Genomic DNA, 17,498 nt, shown 5'->3' on the forward strand with positions numbered 1-17,498 from the left:
TTCTGTTGGGTTTGTTTTTTGTGTGTTTTTTTTTTTTTTTCCAGATTTTGTTTTGTGCAATTGAGGACTGTTAACTGGTAGGGAATCAGGACAGTTTTGGGTTGTGCATTTTTGCATTAATATATATTAATTATCCTATAATATATCTATCTGTTTTAAATTAAATAACTGGAATGTCAGTCATGCTAGAATGATCATAGGCTCTCCAAATTTTACCCCTAGTAAAATCTACATCCTACATATAGACCTACCCCATATTCACACAGAACTGGTGTGGAAATGGTACATGGCTGTGTGGATATGCTACACCTCTCTCTGCATACCCCGCTGTAGCTACGCTATGTATGGAAATGCTGCATCCATGGTAGTTGTTCTAAGGTTACCGTTCTCTGTCTTGAAATACTGCTGGGAAAAAAGGTTTAATGCCTTTGAGTTACAGGTGTGTAAAACTGGATTTGGCATGTGCTCAGTAGTTCTTTAAAGTGAATACAGAGAAGCGGGGTTAAAGTACCAGGAGCTCAAGTTCAGTCATCCTGGCTGCTGAGCATGGAGCATGCCAGGGCAGTTGTGTGGTGGCAGTATGGGGGGTTTCCAAAACCCTCAGAGAAACTGAGGGAAATCCCTCCTTAAGAGAGGGCAAGCACTTCTGTCATGTGACCGCTGGCAGTGTCTCCCACTACTGTTTTCCAGATGAACTGAAGGGGTGCCTTGCTGCTAACATGTGAAATACAGTGTGCAACATCTCCCAGTGGGGTGGGTGAGTTGAGCCAGGAACACAAGGACAGTAGACTTCAACCTCTCCTATCTTAAGAACCATATTTTTAGTGATATAATGTTTGATTAGTTCTTGCCATGGAGAAAAGGCCAAGCATATGTACTAAATATGAGATAATGTGAAGCCAGAGACCAACACAACTAGCTCTGCTGCTTCTGAAATGTCCTAACTCAGATTCTTAGTGATGTCCATGGAAATCCAAACTTCCTATTTGCTGTGGAAAATTAGAACAAAATGAGCAAATCAACTGAAACTTTTTCTAAAGGACTTAGATGAGTTATTCTGTTCTGAAATAAGACCTTTTACTGGGAAACTCTAATACCCAAACAATAAGGCACTGAATAGGGATAAGGATGCTCCTAGTTATGGTTTTCCAGAATCAGTGTTATTCTGGGAGGAGGGGAGAATTCTGGGGGTTCTGAAATATCAGCAATTAATTAAGGCCCTCATCAAGACATTGTGCAAATACAAAATGTCCCTGGCCTTTAGACTTTAGTGCTCTCCTACTCCTCTATGTCTAATATTCAGGATTAATGAGTGGCAGCTCTGTGCATAAACCGTCTACATTCCTTGGTGCTGAGGGAGCCGTGATGAGAGCAGTATTCAAGTGTGGTTTTGTGAGTAGCTGCTATAAGGCAAGTCTGTTGCCTAGCATCTAGGTGTTAAAGAAATGTGTGCCCAGCACTCATATATCTGTTATAAAGCTGAAAGCAGGTGTGAGTAACAAGTGAATAAACATACATCTTTATAGTATATTCAAATGTTCAGCTCCCCACCAGATCTTTTGAGAGGAGCATGAAATAAATACATACTTGCATGCAGATGCATGGATGCAGAGACCTACTTCACTGTTGCTGCCGTCTGTATGATCACATTATTCTATGCAAATGAGGTGTAAAATAGCGCAAAAATCACTGTGGCCCTGCACCTCATCCACTCTGCACAAGAGCAGTCCAGAGGAAGAAATTGATTCTCTGGGTCTGTCACTAGTCACCTGGATTTAGCAGTGCAGGACACACAAGTCGTCAAGAAAAATTAATAAACAGACCTTGACTAGGTGTGATCTCTTTATCTTAGCAATACTTTTATAAAAATGCATATGGGTGCAATATTACAGAACTACAGAGACTTGAGAAATATTCACTGGGAATGTTTAGAAATAGACCTAGATAGATTGTTTGGATGATACATTATTTGACAGAAATGGACTTCCGAGGTGACCAAAATTATTTTTAGTTCATCAATTTAGTTTAAGTTTTAAGCTGAACAAAGCTCAGAAACCCAAACCACTGAAAAAATTTCAAAATATTTTAAGTAATCATGTGCCAATTAGAGTAAGTGAATAAAAGAAAACTGTAGTAATCACAAAAAAAAAAATCTGTCCTGAAAAGAAGAATGTGGAGAAAAATGTGCAGATCATCCTGAATACAAGAGTTGCAAGCTATGGTTAGGGTGAGTGACTGATATATTGAGCCAGTTCAGCAATTGAATAAACATTTGGGATATCACAATATATTATTAATCTTAGTTATGAATAAGGTATCCTTATCCATAGTGTGTGGCTAAAGGGAAACTTCACAAATGCACTTCCCAAACATTCTTGCAGGCATCCTCTCATCAGTGAAAAAGAGACTTGTGATAATTTACGCCAGACCATTTGACTGAGGCTGGAACAATGCAAAATTTTAATCTAAAATATTTTTTGTATTTAAAACATGTCAGGTAGGAACACTCTTCCTGAAACAGTGCCTGAAGATGACTAAATATAACTGGCTATGGCATCTAACCACAGAAATATATGCAAAGGTGTCCTAATGCACAGTATAGATTATGTACAGAAATATTAACTAATGTACCAAATATATTATTTCTAAACTTGCTGGACTCCATGGAAACAGTTCTTATTTCACAGAAAAGGTTACAAGTGTCTGAAACTTCACTAGAATGATGCATCAAATTTGAAGGAATTAAGGGCAGAGTCAATGACAGGAAAGAGCAATACGACCGTCAGCACATGGAAGGGACAAGGCAGGGAACATCTAAGACTCATCTGGTAAAGCAGATCCAATTCACACATCACTTCCTTGTAACAGGAGTCAGAAGGCAAAAAGGAAACACAGTATTGTAGACAAGAAACCAGGAGCTGGGATAACTGCAGAGAGATGGAAATGACTTCCTCCCCGAATTTCTCCCCATTGCCAAGAAAAAGGCAGATTGCAAAGTGCTTATTTGATTTGAATAGGCACTTCATAAGTGGATCAGAAGCCAGGGATAGTAAATTGGAGTTAACAGCTAATGAGTGGAGAATGGCCCATTGCTGCTATTCTGGCTTCTGGTCCTTCCCAACGGCCAGGTTCTTGCCTGCAAACGGGTCCTGTAGGTGGGTCTTGTGGGCTGCTCCTTCGGCTTGCCTGCATATTGGGTCCTGTAGGCAGGTCCTTCTGCCTGCCTGCAGACGGGGTCCTGTGGGCAGCTCCTGCTGTTTGCCTGTGGGAAACAGTCTGGTTTTTTTTTTTTTTTTTTTTGGTTAAATTAACCAGGATAATCTCTTTTACTTCCATGCCTCTATCCTGACCTTGAACAACTGGGGTTGCATTTTAAGCCTTTCAAAGACACCACGATCAAACCCAAACCAAAGGAAACCAAACTAAGCTAAGGCACGTCTGACAGTTCATATGCTAATTGCCCCAAAATTGTCAAACAAGTCTGAGAACGAGATACTGTAAGTAGGTGACTTGTATAGTTTTCAGAGCTTTAGCTATTGGATTCTCTTTTGTGCAAATTATTCCTCTAAGGATATATTACTAATACAGCCAAGTCCTTCCTTACACAATTCTGCAGAGCTGCAGAAGCTCTTAGTAAGGGCTGAGCTGTCTAGGTGCTTGCTAATGTCTTAACTGGATTAAAAACTGCATGTGTGTATGTGAGTGGCAATGACTGCACATTCATGAAGAATTTTGAAAAACGCTTTCATAATTTTTCTTGCCTGTTTGCACACTTACTTGCCCTCTAATGAAGTTAACCAAAAGAAAAAAAATAAATCTCTAGCTTCTATGAATCTGGGCATTTCCACCCAAAGGAAGACTTAGTGACATTCTTTTCTACCAGAGAGGCCTGCTCATCTATTGTGGCTGAGTGCTTTCAATTCTGAAATCTCATAAATTTATTTCAGACAACACAGCATCAAATTGAATCAAATTATGAGAATATTACATCACAACACGATGTTTCAGCATCACCATGCACTGTTTCAACATCGAGACACAATGATGCCAACTTGTCTGGTTTGAGTCCCACCAAGGAGACGCGAGTGTTAAGAGTGGTATCCTATCATCTGCTAAATTTAGTCATCAGACAGCCTGCGACACCCACAGAGGTGGGAATAGCAAATTGACAGCACTGAGGCTGGTTATTTATTGTCAGGACTTACGGTGAGTTCCATGTCCTCCTCCTCTTTTTCTTTCACGGGCTTCTCTGGTTCCTCTGGCTCCTTCTCTTGAAGGTGGATCTCATTGGCTTGGGACATGTAAGGCATATCATCTTTGTTCTTGAACTCCAAGCTGAGAATTGAAGGAGGAAGTAGAATTCCTAGTATTACCTGAAGCAATAATAATGATAACAATAATCATCATAATAGTAAACAGATTACAGTCATGATGGTTACTTTGTATCAAATGGAACAACTCCCTCAGGACATTTAGGAAACGAAAGATAAGCATGCATGTGAGTCTCTATGACAATTGAGTATTTGTCACTTGGGGTAATACCAGAGCTCCGTAGTGAAACAAAGCAGTAACTTCTATTAGCATTGCTGCAAATGCCTCTCTTGAATATTTTAACTGCTTGCTCATCAGATGTATATTGCTACATACCAGAATATATTTACAAAACATTGCATAAGGTCAATGGCAGGTGGGACCACAGGGGTGTTCAGACCTGTATTTTACACGATAGACAATATCAGTGTAAATGACACACAAGCAGTATTAATTTCTACAGAGAGGGTTAATAGCTTTCAAGCTCTCTGTGTCCATACTTAAACCACACAGGTAGTCAAGGCATAAGTGTGTGTGGATCTGAGGATACAAAGCAAAGCCAGCAATAACAAATGCTGATGTGTTTAACTATGTGGTGCCCTCAGATTTTGCTGCAATAACCTGGCAGCTGTGTAATGCTCACATTAATGCTAGCTCTCTCTTTTCTGCCTACCCTCTCTTATGATGTGGGAGTGCACAAACCATTAAAATGACCTTGTGTGGATATATGCAATGAATAATGCTTGGGGTTAAATCAGTAGTATCCTGAAGAGGTATCATAATAATACAAAAAGAAGTGGCCTGTCTATATTCACAAGGACAATAGCTTTTCTTGGTTTTGTTGTAAACTCATGGAAAATGATTTTGTTATAAATCTTTCCCTAAATGACAGTGAAACCAGATAGTTAGCTTGTTGGCATGTCAGGATGGTTTGATAGATTGTGCTCATCTTATCAACAGACAGCATGTGTGTTATTGAGACCATTGAAAGTACCACAATTAGGTGCAGTTAGAGTATATGAATGCTGTGCCCAGCCTCGGAAGAGTTGAGCACTAGGCTGCCTGCACTGCTCCTGCACTTGTCTTGTTGCAAAAGGATGTGTCCAGGGAGAGGGGCTTACAGGCAGACCTGACTTCCCAGAGAGGCTATTTTTAAGAATAAGCAGGATTAACAACTGACTCTCTGCCTTGCATTGGTGCTCTACATCCCTGGCGAGAGTCTAAAGAATTACATTCAGCATTGTTGCCATTTGCCAGTTTTGACGGGAGAAAATTGTTCATGGGAAATAATCCATGACTCATGCTTCCAAATTTATTTCTTTGCCATGCTGCCTCTTGCTCATGTAGCTTGAAGCCTGCTTTAGCTTTAAACAGGCCCTGCTAATGAGCTTCAGTGAAATAAAACACAGACTAGAAACTGAGTAAAGGATCCTTGTAAAGCCCTAATGCTACAAGAAGCTGAAAGGAAACGGAGTCTGTAACCTTCAGTTACTCATTGTGAAGGAATGGTCTATTTTATGGCTTAAGAGATGGATGCTGCAAAGAAGAAAGCATGCAGTGGGAAAAGAGTTGCTGCCCCAATCCCCATTTACCCATGCTGAATATCTCCAAGTCAAGTAGTGAACAAAGCAGCAGTCCTGAAGGGCAATGTGCCTGTGAGTTGATTCAGAAAAATAGATAGTAAAGATGTCTCCAAATGCGAGAATGATTTCTTTCTGTATGCAGGAAAATATTTACACACAGATGCTACAGGAGGATGATGAGAATGTTATCAGCCACTTATTCTCATTCATCACTGTCACTGCATTAGACCCAGTAGGATAACGATGCATGTACTCATAAGCATGCCTGCCATTTCCAAACAATTTTTCACACAGAAAAATAGCTGAGCAATTACCAGTTTTCACACACACAGTTAATGTAGGAGAGAGAAGTCCTTCACTGAAAATATTTCTCAGTCATCTGGGAGGAAGAGGCAATTCCTGGATATGTACTGACTGGTGAGTACTTTGGTGAAGGTAAGAGATTCCAGCCCATGGACACATGGACACAAATTCACCTCTCAGAACTCACTTTGCTCTGTTAGCAGTTTTGTTAACTGTGGAAGTAAAGCTTAAAGAGCTTCAAAAATTGAATTATCCTCTAGATCCTCTAAGGTAGTCCCTTCAGGTCAGTCATCAGAAAGACTGGCAGGGGATTGTAAGACAATTTGTATTGCTTTCTTTGGCCTGTTCTGGGGAAGGTTGTTGTATCAGCATGCACCTTTCACTAGCAGTTAATTTACTTATACATCCTTTTTCTCTATTTACCTTTAAAAACCTTGACTAACTCCTCAAGTATCTAGGCAGGGTGACATACTAACCTCCTGACTCAATTCCTATTCTGATAACTCTGATGCTGGACGAGGCTTTGAGAAAGATGATGAAAAGCCTAAGTAACAAACTTTGAACTTGGTTTGTGATAAGCTCCCTGCTGAAAAACTGAACACGGGAAGAATATACTCTGCTTAATGTCACTACAAATAATCACCCGAAATATGGTTTACTGATTTGCTGTGAGCACTGTTACCATCTATTAGAACTACTCTGACTGTTAATTTTATTTTAAAACAGTGCTGACCTTTAGGCCAGAATTTTTTCGCATTCGGAGACGACCCATCCACATGTCTGTGAGCAGCATTTGGCTGCAAGTGTGAGCAATGAAGTCCCTGTGCTTGGCTGCCACTGCGAGCTGCAGGCATGTGGCGTTGCTCCAGTTCTTCAGTTCGTAGGTCAGCAATTTCATTGCCAGTTGCTCGTCCTGCTTGTATGACTGGTCCAGCAGCTCCACTGCCAACTGGCCAAAGTCCCTGCAATAGACATTCATTCATTTCCATTAGCCCAAGCAGCCTGGTCCAGAGAACATCCCTCTTCAGCTGATAGCCTCTGCAAGGGGGGACATCACCTTCCACCAATGCAAATTGTGATTTGACTGTACACATGGAAACCCACATTTTCAGATGCAAGTGGCTAATGGTAGGCATATAAATAAGTGCCCTGACTTAGCAGTGATGAGCACCCACACCTACCAGCTGTCTGCTCCCACCTGTCTGCCCACCTCCCTGACATTTTCTAGCTGAATTCCTCTGGTTATATGCATCTTTGAGGACTGCTTCTGTGCTGTTTTCCCATGGCTTTGTGGTCAAGTCTCCTGGAAAAAGGTGGGTTCAATACCCTTTTTAAAATTCTGTGTCTCGGACTTTTAACATCAGGAAAGATTATTATGGAATTTCGCATCTTGGCTTGCTCACCTAAGTATGAGCTCTTGGTTAATTAACACTTCTGCCCGAATATTGTGTTCATAAGGATTTCAATAACTGATCTGTTTGGGATGAACAGTGTCTTGAAAAGGCACTTGAGGCCTCATGGAGAACATGTAGACAATATAAATATTTCACTGACTTCTTGACATCTTCCCATTTCAGAAGTTATACTTTTAGCTACTTCTAGCAACTCTGCTTCTCTGGCAGACAGATTCTTTAAACGCTGTTTAGACTTTTTCTAAAGGGACTGCATTTTCCTTGCAAGGTAGAAATGAAAGCAAGGTACAAATAAGCAAATTTCAGGCAGATTCAGCAGCCTCTCTCAATTTTTTTTTTTTTTTTTTTTACGCCAGGAAAGTATACATGAAGGAAAATTCACCTGGAATTATGGTTCAGCTCCTGGGATATGTCATCCACCATATCGTTTTCTGATGCTTCATGGGCCATGGCTTTGCAGAGTTTACAGGCCACAAGTGCTTTAGCCATAGCCTCTTCCCCATGCTGCCAAAAGAAGAGGGCCATCTTCTGACGCTTCATCAGCACAGCCCATACCATCAGCTCATGGAATGGGAAGGGGAAATGATTGATCTCAGGGTCATCCAAATCAATATCAACTTCTTCTTCTCTTTTTTTTGTTGTTTTCCTTCCTCGCCTCAAAGGGACATCATCCTGTGAGAATTGTAAAGAATTTTTTTTCACTAGTGAAGGAAGTGAATTAGTTCACACAGTACACTGAAGATGTCAAACACCTTCCCTGCAGGCCAGCATTTTCACCTTTTTTGAACAAAATACTTAACACAGGAAAATGATGAAAAAGTATTTGTCCATGCACTGTAATTAAGAAGTCAGTAACCCCATATCTAGACACAGGGATGAAGAGCTTTGTACTATCACTCTGAACTGTTCTTTCTCCCTAAGAACACAGAGCACAATCATGCAATACCCAGAACTATTTTGGAAAATCCACCATTAAATCAAAACTAAGAGTCCACTGCAACATACAACATCTGTTGTAATGCATCCATCTCATTCCACATCCAGAAGCACAGAATCAGGGAATCACAGAATCATAGAATGGTTTGGGCTGCAAGGGACCTTAAAGATCAGCTAGTTTCACCCCCCTGCCAGGGGCAGGGACACCTTCCACTATATCAGGTTGCTCAAAGCCCCGTCCAGCCTGGCCTTGAACACTTCCAGTGAGGAGGCAGCCACAACCCTGCTGGGCAATCTGTTCCAGTGCCTCACTGCTCTCACAGTGAAGAATTTCTTCCTTATATCCAATCTAAATCTACCCTCTTTCAGTTTAAAGCCAATACCCCTTGTGCTGTCATTGCATGCCCTTGTTAAAAGTCCCTCCCCATCTTCCCTGCAGGCCCCCTTTAGGCAATGGAAGGCTGCTATAAAGTCTTCCCAGAGCCTTCTCTTCTCTGGGCTGAACAATCCCAACTCTCAGCCCATCTTCGTAGGAGAGGTGCTCCAGCCCTCTGATAATGTTTGTGACCCTCCTCTGGACCTGCTCGAGCAGGTCCATGTCCTTCTTACATTGGGGGCCCCAGAGCTGGACACAGTACTCCCGGTGGGGTCTCATGAGAGCAGAGTAGAGGGAGAGAATCACCTTCCTCAATTTGCTGGCCACACTTCTCTTGATGCAGCCCAGGATATAGTTGGATTTCTGGGCTACAAGCACACATTGCCAGGTCACAGTGAGCTTCCCATCAACCACCACTTCCAAGTCCTTCTTCTCAGGGCTGCTCTTAAGTAATTTCTTCTCCCAGCCTCTACCTGTGCTTGGGATTGCCTTGACACTGTGCAGGACCTTGCACTTGGCCTTGTTGAACTTCATGAGGTCTGCATGGGCCCACCTCTCAGGCCTGTCAGGGCCCCTCTGGATGGCATATCCCTTCCCTCCAGCCTGTCAACTGCACCACACAGCTTGGTGTCATCAGCAAACTTGCTGAGGGTGCACTCAATCCCACTGTCCATGTCACCAGGGGATTTTCTGGTCTGCTGGACTCTTTCCCTGCTTATTCTTGTGTTTTCTCCCTTTATCTTCTCACAAGAAGGAATTGCCTTTCTTCACTCCCATTTCTGCCTTTGTATCTGATGTTTACCCCTCCTTTCTCCAGCTCTTTGTTGTTTCTATTGTCTTTAGTTTCGTAACATTTTACCCTACTGCTTTTATCAGATGAGATGATTTATTCTGTGTTACTTCTGTGGACAGCAAAAGGAAAGTTGTTGCATAAAATAAACAAGAAAATACTACTATCTACCTGAAGCACTGGGGTAGCCAAAAGTGTCAACAAACCTGATAGAAATTTGGCCCATATAAAGATTTCTGCATCATTCTCTGCAACTGCTTCATTTCTTTGAACACATTTTAAAGTTACATAGTTACCTGACTGAAATTCTCCTTAGCCTTGAGAAGGCCTTATTTTGTTAAATCTTCATGAAAGGAAAATGATGCACAGAGGGGACAGAGTCTTTTTCTGTTGTCTATTGCTAGGGTTTTATTAAGAAATGTTTCTTAATCTAAGAAGTAAAGAAGTTATCTGGATGACAAATATAATTTGTGTGGCATATTTCTCATACAAAACTTAAAAACAACTATTGGTTCCTTCATTACAGTGAATTTAAACATTATCTTGACATAGCATATATTTGTCAAAGAAGGAAAAGACATTAAGATTTATCACAGGTTGCCTACCTCCATTCCCAACAGTTTCAGGGCTTTTGGCTGTACAAAAAAGTTAGAAAAATGTTATTTCTACCAGAAGGGTGATGAAAAATTACAACTGTAAGTGCATACATAAAATACATGCATGTGTAACATGTGATGTATTACATATATAGAGAATACAATAGACAATATATACTACAGATCACATATAAGTAATGCAATACAATGTAATATATATATATAAAAAAATAAACCAAATAATTACATTATATATTTAATTCAAGCTTGAGTTTGACCCTATTTCACCAAAACACACAACAGAAAACATATATCTGTATTCTGGTACAAATTCCAGCTAGTTTGGGGCTGTTCTAATGGAGAAGAGATAGGAATTACTGCTAAGGCATGAATGGATTTCTCTGGAGTGCATCAGTTCTTTTGCCATTCCCCTAGCATAATTATTGATGCTGTGGAGCTGCTCTGTATGTTGATTCGGTATCTTTTAAATTGTTACTCAAATGCTCTTCCTGATGGAGTGACTAAGCAGAGGAAGTCTCTCCCAGCAGCTACCATTACTACCTCTCCTCTCAAAAGTGAAAAATGAAAGTGTGGGGAAACAAAAAAACACATTTCAGGTGTTTGGTTGTAACCATTTCACAGAGCTGTTGCTCTTTATAGCCACTTAGAACAATATTCAATGGTGTGTATTGCTAAAATCTGAACTGAGACAGGAAATGAAAACGTGAAGTAGTCAAAGAATGAACTACAAATCTTACTGGGAGCAGTTGAGCAGATTTTTCTTCATGCTATATTGGGTCAGTGGCATTCTGGATGACAATAAATATCTTTTATGTTTTAGAAGGGTAGTAAACTTAGATTCACAGTATTGTAATCTATGAAACATGAAAACCACAAAAATACTGACTGGTGTTTTTGCCATGAGCCCACAGACTCTGCTGGAGACATGTCCAGCCAATAAAGCCAATTTTGAGTTATGGGTTTCTTTGCCCTGGTACCTTCAGGTCACAATCAAGAAGATAAGCCATGAAATAAGAAATGTGTCTACCAAAATACAAGTTTTTTTCAAGTCTAACTTGGGTGCCCTATGTTTTTATTGGTACAGGTCAAAATACTTGTCTTTCAAAAGCTGTGGGAACTCATAATTACAGATTTTAGAGCCAGAGTAGACTGTTTTACGTCCTGATTTCACCCAGGCAGCAGAAACCCATTATTTTTTCATTAAATTAATTAAAAAATGTAGTTTGTTCCAGTGGTTGGCTTGTGGTGCTAAGTACATAGCAGAAATGAATCTGTAGACTGAATGGCGTGTGCATGTGGATCCCCCTGGAAACATCTAAGAAGCTATAGTAATCCCTGCCAGTGCAGGATGCAGTCATATAGATGGCAAACAACTTGCTCCTTACCCTCTTGGGCCCAAACAAATTGTGGTACAGTGTTCTAAACCGTTTTCGGGTGTAATTGCAGCGATATGCTCCTCCCATCAGGTACTCTATCACCAAACCAATATCAATCAGACTTATCCGATAATCAGGAGGTAAGTTTCCCTGCAATGAAAATAAGAAGAATGGTGTGAGAGGCAGAAATGCTTATTACTAATGCTGTTAAATATGTTTTATAATGATGTTAGAGTAAACCAGATTAAATAGTTAAAATCAGGAATGTATTATTATGCTGGTTAATTAATTCACCTTAAAATAGATCCAACCGAAACCTGGATATTCTTGCTTGGAAAGAAGACATAAATAAAATAAGAAGGTGAAGAACTTGTTGGAAGTAATAGAAGATAATGTCAGTACACAGTGCTCATATTCTTCAGCTGGGGAAACAAGGAACATGACTGCAGAACAAAAAGCATGAGGATCAGCACACTTGAAAGGTCAGGCACAGTTGCTAGACTCTGGTCCTGCAAGATAGCACCTCTTCTGCACCATCTCTCCCCCATAACTCTTGTCCTGGCATCTCATGTCTCTGCTGGCATCAACTTGGACTGCCTCATCTGCACTGCCAAGGCATGGTGAAGTGACATCATGCGATATCATTTGTTCATATGGAACCAGCTCCTGCATGTGATTTTCCCATCCTGCAGTGTTTCCTTCCCATATTCAAGGAAAGGAAGGGCAGGGGGGCAAGAGTTATTTACTCTACAGGGCTTACACAGCGCATGACATTATTATCACTAGTTGTTAGAAATAAGAAGAGTCTGTTAGCATTTGCTCTTGGGGTTATGTACAAATAAACACATATCTTTGCTTAAATTCCACACCTAGTATGGGGAATGCATCTGTATGTATGAAAGTAAGTATGAAATTTGTAATAACAAAATATATGTGGCTAATTCTTCAGGGTTTTGTTCAAGAAGTAAACTACAGGCCTAGCAATTTTTCTAGATGGTCCCTCCTTGAAATCCCAACATATTTTACTGAAAGTCCCTCTAAGCACAGTAACCTTGCTACCTAATTTCTAGCAGTGCTAGGGAGATTGTCTCCCACGGGAGAACTGTGCTTGTGGCAAAGGTCATTAGCAGGATCCTGGAAAAGACGTCTACATACTTGCTCTTCCATTTCTTTTCCTTTCTTACCCTTTGTTAAACATTATATATATATAATGTCTTCCATGTACATCTTTTATTTTGAAGGGAAAAAGACTGATGAATATGTCCACATTTTACTGCCCTCACTTTGTGAATCCCCTTGCACGTATCTTCCTTACCTTCACTGTCAAGCCTGAAAATGGCAACACTAAGGTTATGAGTTCTCCATGCTTAGGGCTTGCAAAGGTATGAAGAAAGATCTCAGTAACAGATTGACTCCTACTGCATAGGAGTCTGAGTCTGCCTTTGAGTTACCTGGGCATTTCTGTACTCCATCAGTAGTAAGCCTGATGCATCACCTAGCAGGCCAGAACAATTTCAGGGTGGGCTGGTTTCACAGATGTGCTCTTGGGGGTCTCAGGTAATGGAAGAACAAAACCCCAGCATGGGCACATCTGCTCTTCGTTTCACAAGGAAAATTCCAATCCCTTTACAGGAGGAAAGGTCCAATAGGAAGGGAATGCCCCCAAATTAAAGTTTGCCTCCTTCTCTAAATCACTGTCTCCAAATTGTTCAGATGACAGTTTATGGTTCAGTGAGCAGTTCCTTACCAGAAAAGAAGGCATCATTCATCAGGTTGTGAATATGTCACCCAGATGTAGAGATCTCATTAAGAACCCTGTAGATCTACAGAACCCTCTCTGTCCTGTATGTCATTGTGCAAGGTATGTGACTACAAATTAAAGGTGGAAAGAGAGGTATATTATCCTTCTGTGAACTGTGAGTGGTAGCTTGGAAAAAGAGAAATTTACTCTAGCAAAAAATTAGCTTGTATAGTCAACATTGCAGAAGGACCAGGAGATTGTAATTGTTAGCTTCAAAATTTTTCAGTGCACTGTAACAAAATAATCACATTTTCTATAATGATATACAGCACAGATTACAGTTAGCCTGTAGTTCTTTTTATGTAGTCATCAAATGAAGATTAGTAATTTGCACAGAGAAATTTTATGACTGCCATGTCTTCCTGGAAATATTGGCATGTCTGCAGATATCTGCCTGGCTTCTCTGCAATGTGCTTATTACATTCAGAGCAGAGAAATAATAATGGAGAGCAAAAGGCAACTGGTTCTGCAGAAAAGACAAAATGTATGCAAAGATCCTCCCTCCTTGTCTACTTCAGCCAGAAGGAGCGATGCTTATTTCCCTCCCTGCTCACCATGGTACAAACAGCCCTCTGAAAGGCTGAGTAAGAAGAGAGGGAGGTAGCGCTGTGATGTAACATGGCTAGCAATGGGCTGGCATTCAAAGGGACAGAAGATCAAGCAAATTTAATGGCAAAAATTGAGTTGCCAATTATTTTTCAGTAATGTCCCTTAGCATATATTTTTGCATGCTTCCTACTCTTTGATAATCTGATGGGCAGGAGAATCACAATGATTTGCAGGAATGCATACTATCTTAGTTTATTTGAACCCAATCATTTTTATTCTGAACTGAAAAAGGATATAAATCTAAAAATTAAATCATGCTAGGTTGCTTGTTTGTTGTTTGTTTGTTTATCTCCCAAAATGTTCTCTCTCCAGAATGCTTAAGGCAATGACAGTTGTACTAGAACAAGGATGAAGGCACTGATAGAAGTGGGAGTTGTAGCTCCAAGACAGAGTTACAGTTGTTCAACAGACTCCTGCTGCCTTAATGTAAGACACTAAAATTGAATGCTTTGATATTATTAAGTGGCAAAAAACCCTTGAGCAATTAAGAAAGCACAACAGGCATCAGGGTGCTGCAGGTGTTAAAAAGCATGGGTTTCTTGATACAATTCTTCTGATCTAGAGATGTCATAAATGGATTTAGATAAAAATTTAGATAAAAATTTTTTAACAGAGTAACTTTATTAAAGATGCATCTAAACCTCCCAGATAATATTGAAACACTTTACTAAAGAAAACTCATAAATTCACAGCAGAAATACACATTTTATAGACATACACATCTGTATGGCTCCATGTTAACACACGATTACCTTTCTGGAGTGAGCAGCCCTAGTAAAGCCAATTGGATCATCGTTGTGAGAGGAGTTATGCCTGTGCCAAAACATTTGCTGTATCAGCAGATACCCTGACCTACCCCGGCAGCAGTGAGTCTGCTTGTAAATGAAGCACAGTGGTGCAAATGGACCAGAACCCCTCTGAGAACAGCAAAAATTTGGATAGGTTAATTCTATTACAGCCAAGGTGGTCAGAAATGACAGAAAAGAAGGTTTGATTTTCAGTTATGATAGGTACCCTGGTTAACAATCAACTAATCTTTTAACGTTGGGACAAGCTCTTCAGTGCTAATGCATTATTCCTTTGAATAATTTTCAACTTTAAACTGGAGCTAATCAGTTATAGTATTTTTTCACTTCAAGTGCATTTTTATATACAGAAGGTAGCAAGCCTCTGATTTTGTATGCTGAGGAAAAAATAATACTTTCAAAATTCTGTATATTGCTTGCTAGTTCTTTGGAAATGTAGACATATAGTGGAAGTCCAAAATAAAAACTTTGAAAATTTTTATCACCCCAGAGTGGGAGTAAGATATATTGATTAAATACAATTTTTGGCTTAAAGAAAAAAAAATCAATCTGTTAATTTCTACTCATCTTCATTAGCTAGTTGAATCAGGGAAGGATTTTTAAAAAACAACCTCTAGAGGGCAACCTCCACTTACAGACAGGATGTCAAGTGGTCACTGTTTCTCCCTGCTTAGTCTGCATGCGTCGGCTCGTAAGGTCTAAGGAAGGAAGTCAACTCCGTTAAATTCTGTATCCTTGACAGGAGGTGTCAAAAAGGCCACGATGTAAACGATGCAGACTTATGCAGTTACGATTTGTCCCCGTATGTAGTTATGGAATTGAAAAGACTGAAAAGATGAGCACAGTTATCGCTAAAGCAGAGTAATTAAGAAGTACTTGCCTTTTTAATATCCGCAGAATTTAAGTGCGCTCTGATTATTGTAAATTCTTTAAGACTGTGTCTCCAGGCCTTTACAATATGCTGCCCAGGCTAACAGTTTTCAGAGTGATATTTGGAAATTCAAAGAGAAAATAAATCATTGTCTTACATGTTTGTTCATGTGTGTGTTTGCGCATGAGTGAGCACCTGTGTGACTAAGCTGCCACAAACATGATGCAGTAATGTGACCTCTGTTGTTCAGGTTCTTTGCTATATTAAGGAGGCAGGGTGGTTTTTCAAACAAAAAAACACCTCCGAGCGATTTATACAGCTATGTAATGTGATAGTATTAAATTAAATAATGCTTCTATGATATTTAAGCATCCATTTTCTATTTGAGAACTGACAATGATGGATGCAGATGTAAATAACTTTTTATAGCATACACCCCTTTAAATAGTGCAGGTTTTAAAACTGGGATGTATGCATAAAAAGTACAGAGTGTGCATATCCTTTAAGTGTTGTCTCAAGGTGACATACTATATTTTTTGTATTTATATTTTGTGATACTGTAATTAAATCTGAGAGGTTAGGTATCTGGTATCAAAATATATATAAACTCAAAAAACCATGCATCAGCAGTGTGATCTGGTTTTCATTCACAGTGGGCCATTTAACTGTCAAATAGTGATGTCCATTAAGAAGTTATTTCCAAGGATGTGTTTTCATTTAAACTGTTGGCAGATCTGCTTGCTGATTTGCAGCTTGGTTGACTGGTAAGGGATCTGCTGAGATGGCAGGGCTGTGGCAGGCTGTCACTTTTCACCAAGTGAACCACAGTTGTTCCTTATCACTGACTGAATGAGAAATACAGCCCAAGAGATTCAGTTTTCTGATGAAGGTGCTAGAGGGCTGCACTAGACTCTTTGTTTCTAAAGCCCTTAACTATATTCTAATGACAGTATATGTTGACTTCATGTAGTGGAATTTATTGGAGACTTTAGCTATGCACAGAGGACAGAAAGATGAATTTATGAAAAAATAACCATCACCTAACATTTAGCAATCACTGTGGAACAAATAAAGTCATTAAATACAGTGTAAGTTTATTTAATACCAATGTCTATCCATATATACCTATGAGTACTGATCATCTTTGCATATTCTGATGGTTTTTTTTCAAGAGCTCCTTTAAAAATACACCTTTTGTTATGGACTCAGAAAAAGATATTATTGAGTCACTTACATATAAATTGCTATGCCTTCAAAGGAGGACTTTGAAAATGATGCTGGGGAGAGGAGTTTGGAAAAGAATATATTTTAAAGAAGACAGATGAAGTTTGACTCGAACTCTTACAGACACATAAATAACTGCATATTTAGTAAAATAATATTCTGGTATCTTGGACTTCAAGAGAAGTAGCCATTCTAAATGCATTCTAGCTTTAGTCTGCTCCATTCAAGGGGATTTGTGCATAAAAATGTTTCAGTTTCCCATATAGTCATTTCACACTTTTTGATGGCCACTTAATATACTAAATATAATTGAACAATGATGATGCCATGTAACACACTAATTAAAGAAATGTTCCTAAACATAACTACTGATTATTCTGTAGCATTATTTAACAGAAAGATGATATATGCAGCATTATAACTCCCATCCTATAGTTGCCTTTGGTTTTGTTCAGCTGTCAGTGACAAAAGAAACCACTAAAA

At 39.6% G+C, this 17,498-nt stretch overlaps 1 protein-coding gene across 5 annotated transcripts in view; it reads right to left on the reverse strand.

The window, feature by feature from the left end:
• Positions 1 to 17,498, reverse strand: part of TRPM3 (transient receptor potential cation channel subfamily M member 3) — a 310,579-nt gene that overhangs the window by 45,697 nt on the left and 247,384 nt on the right. Inside the window, exons 13-18 of one of the 5 annotated variants that reach the window (XM_074933034.1) lie at positions 11,714 to 11,854; positions 10,317 to 10,346; positions 7,992 to 8,281; positions 6,931 to 7,159; positions 4,206 to 4,373; positions 3,137 to 3,262 (exon numbers count right to left, since the gene is read on the reverse strand). In XM_074933034.1, coding sequence (XP_074789135.1) covers positions 3,137 to 3,262; positions 4,206 to 4,373; positions 6,931 to 7,159; positions 7,992 to 8,281; positions 10,317 to 10,346; positions 11,714 to 11,854 — 984 coding nt within the window. Of the gene's footprint in view, positions 1 to 3,136; positions 3,263 to 4,205; positions 4,374 to 6,930; positions 7,160 to 7,991; positions 8,282 to 10,316; positions 10,347 to 11,713; positions 11,855 to 11,998; positions 12,035 to 17,498 lie in introns of all 5 variants that reach the window. The other 4 variants (XM_074933035.1, XM_074933036.1, XM_074933037.1 and 1 more) reach the window with 4 other exon arrangements.

This window comes from Athene noctua, chromosome Z (assembly GCF_965140245.1).
Source record: "Athene noctua chromosome Z, bAthNoc1.hap1.1, whole genome shotgun sequence".
Taxonomy (NCBI): Eukaryota; Metazoa; Chordata; class Aves; order Strigiformes; family Strigidae; genus Athene; species Athene noctua.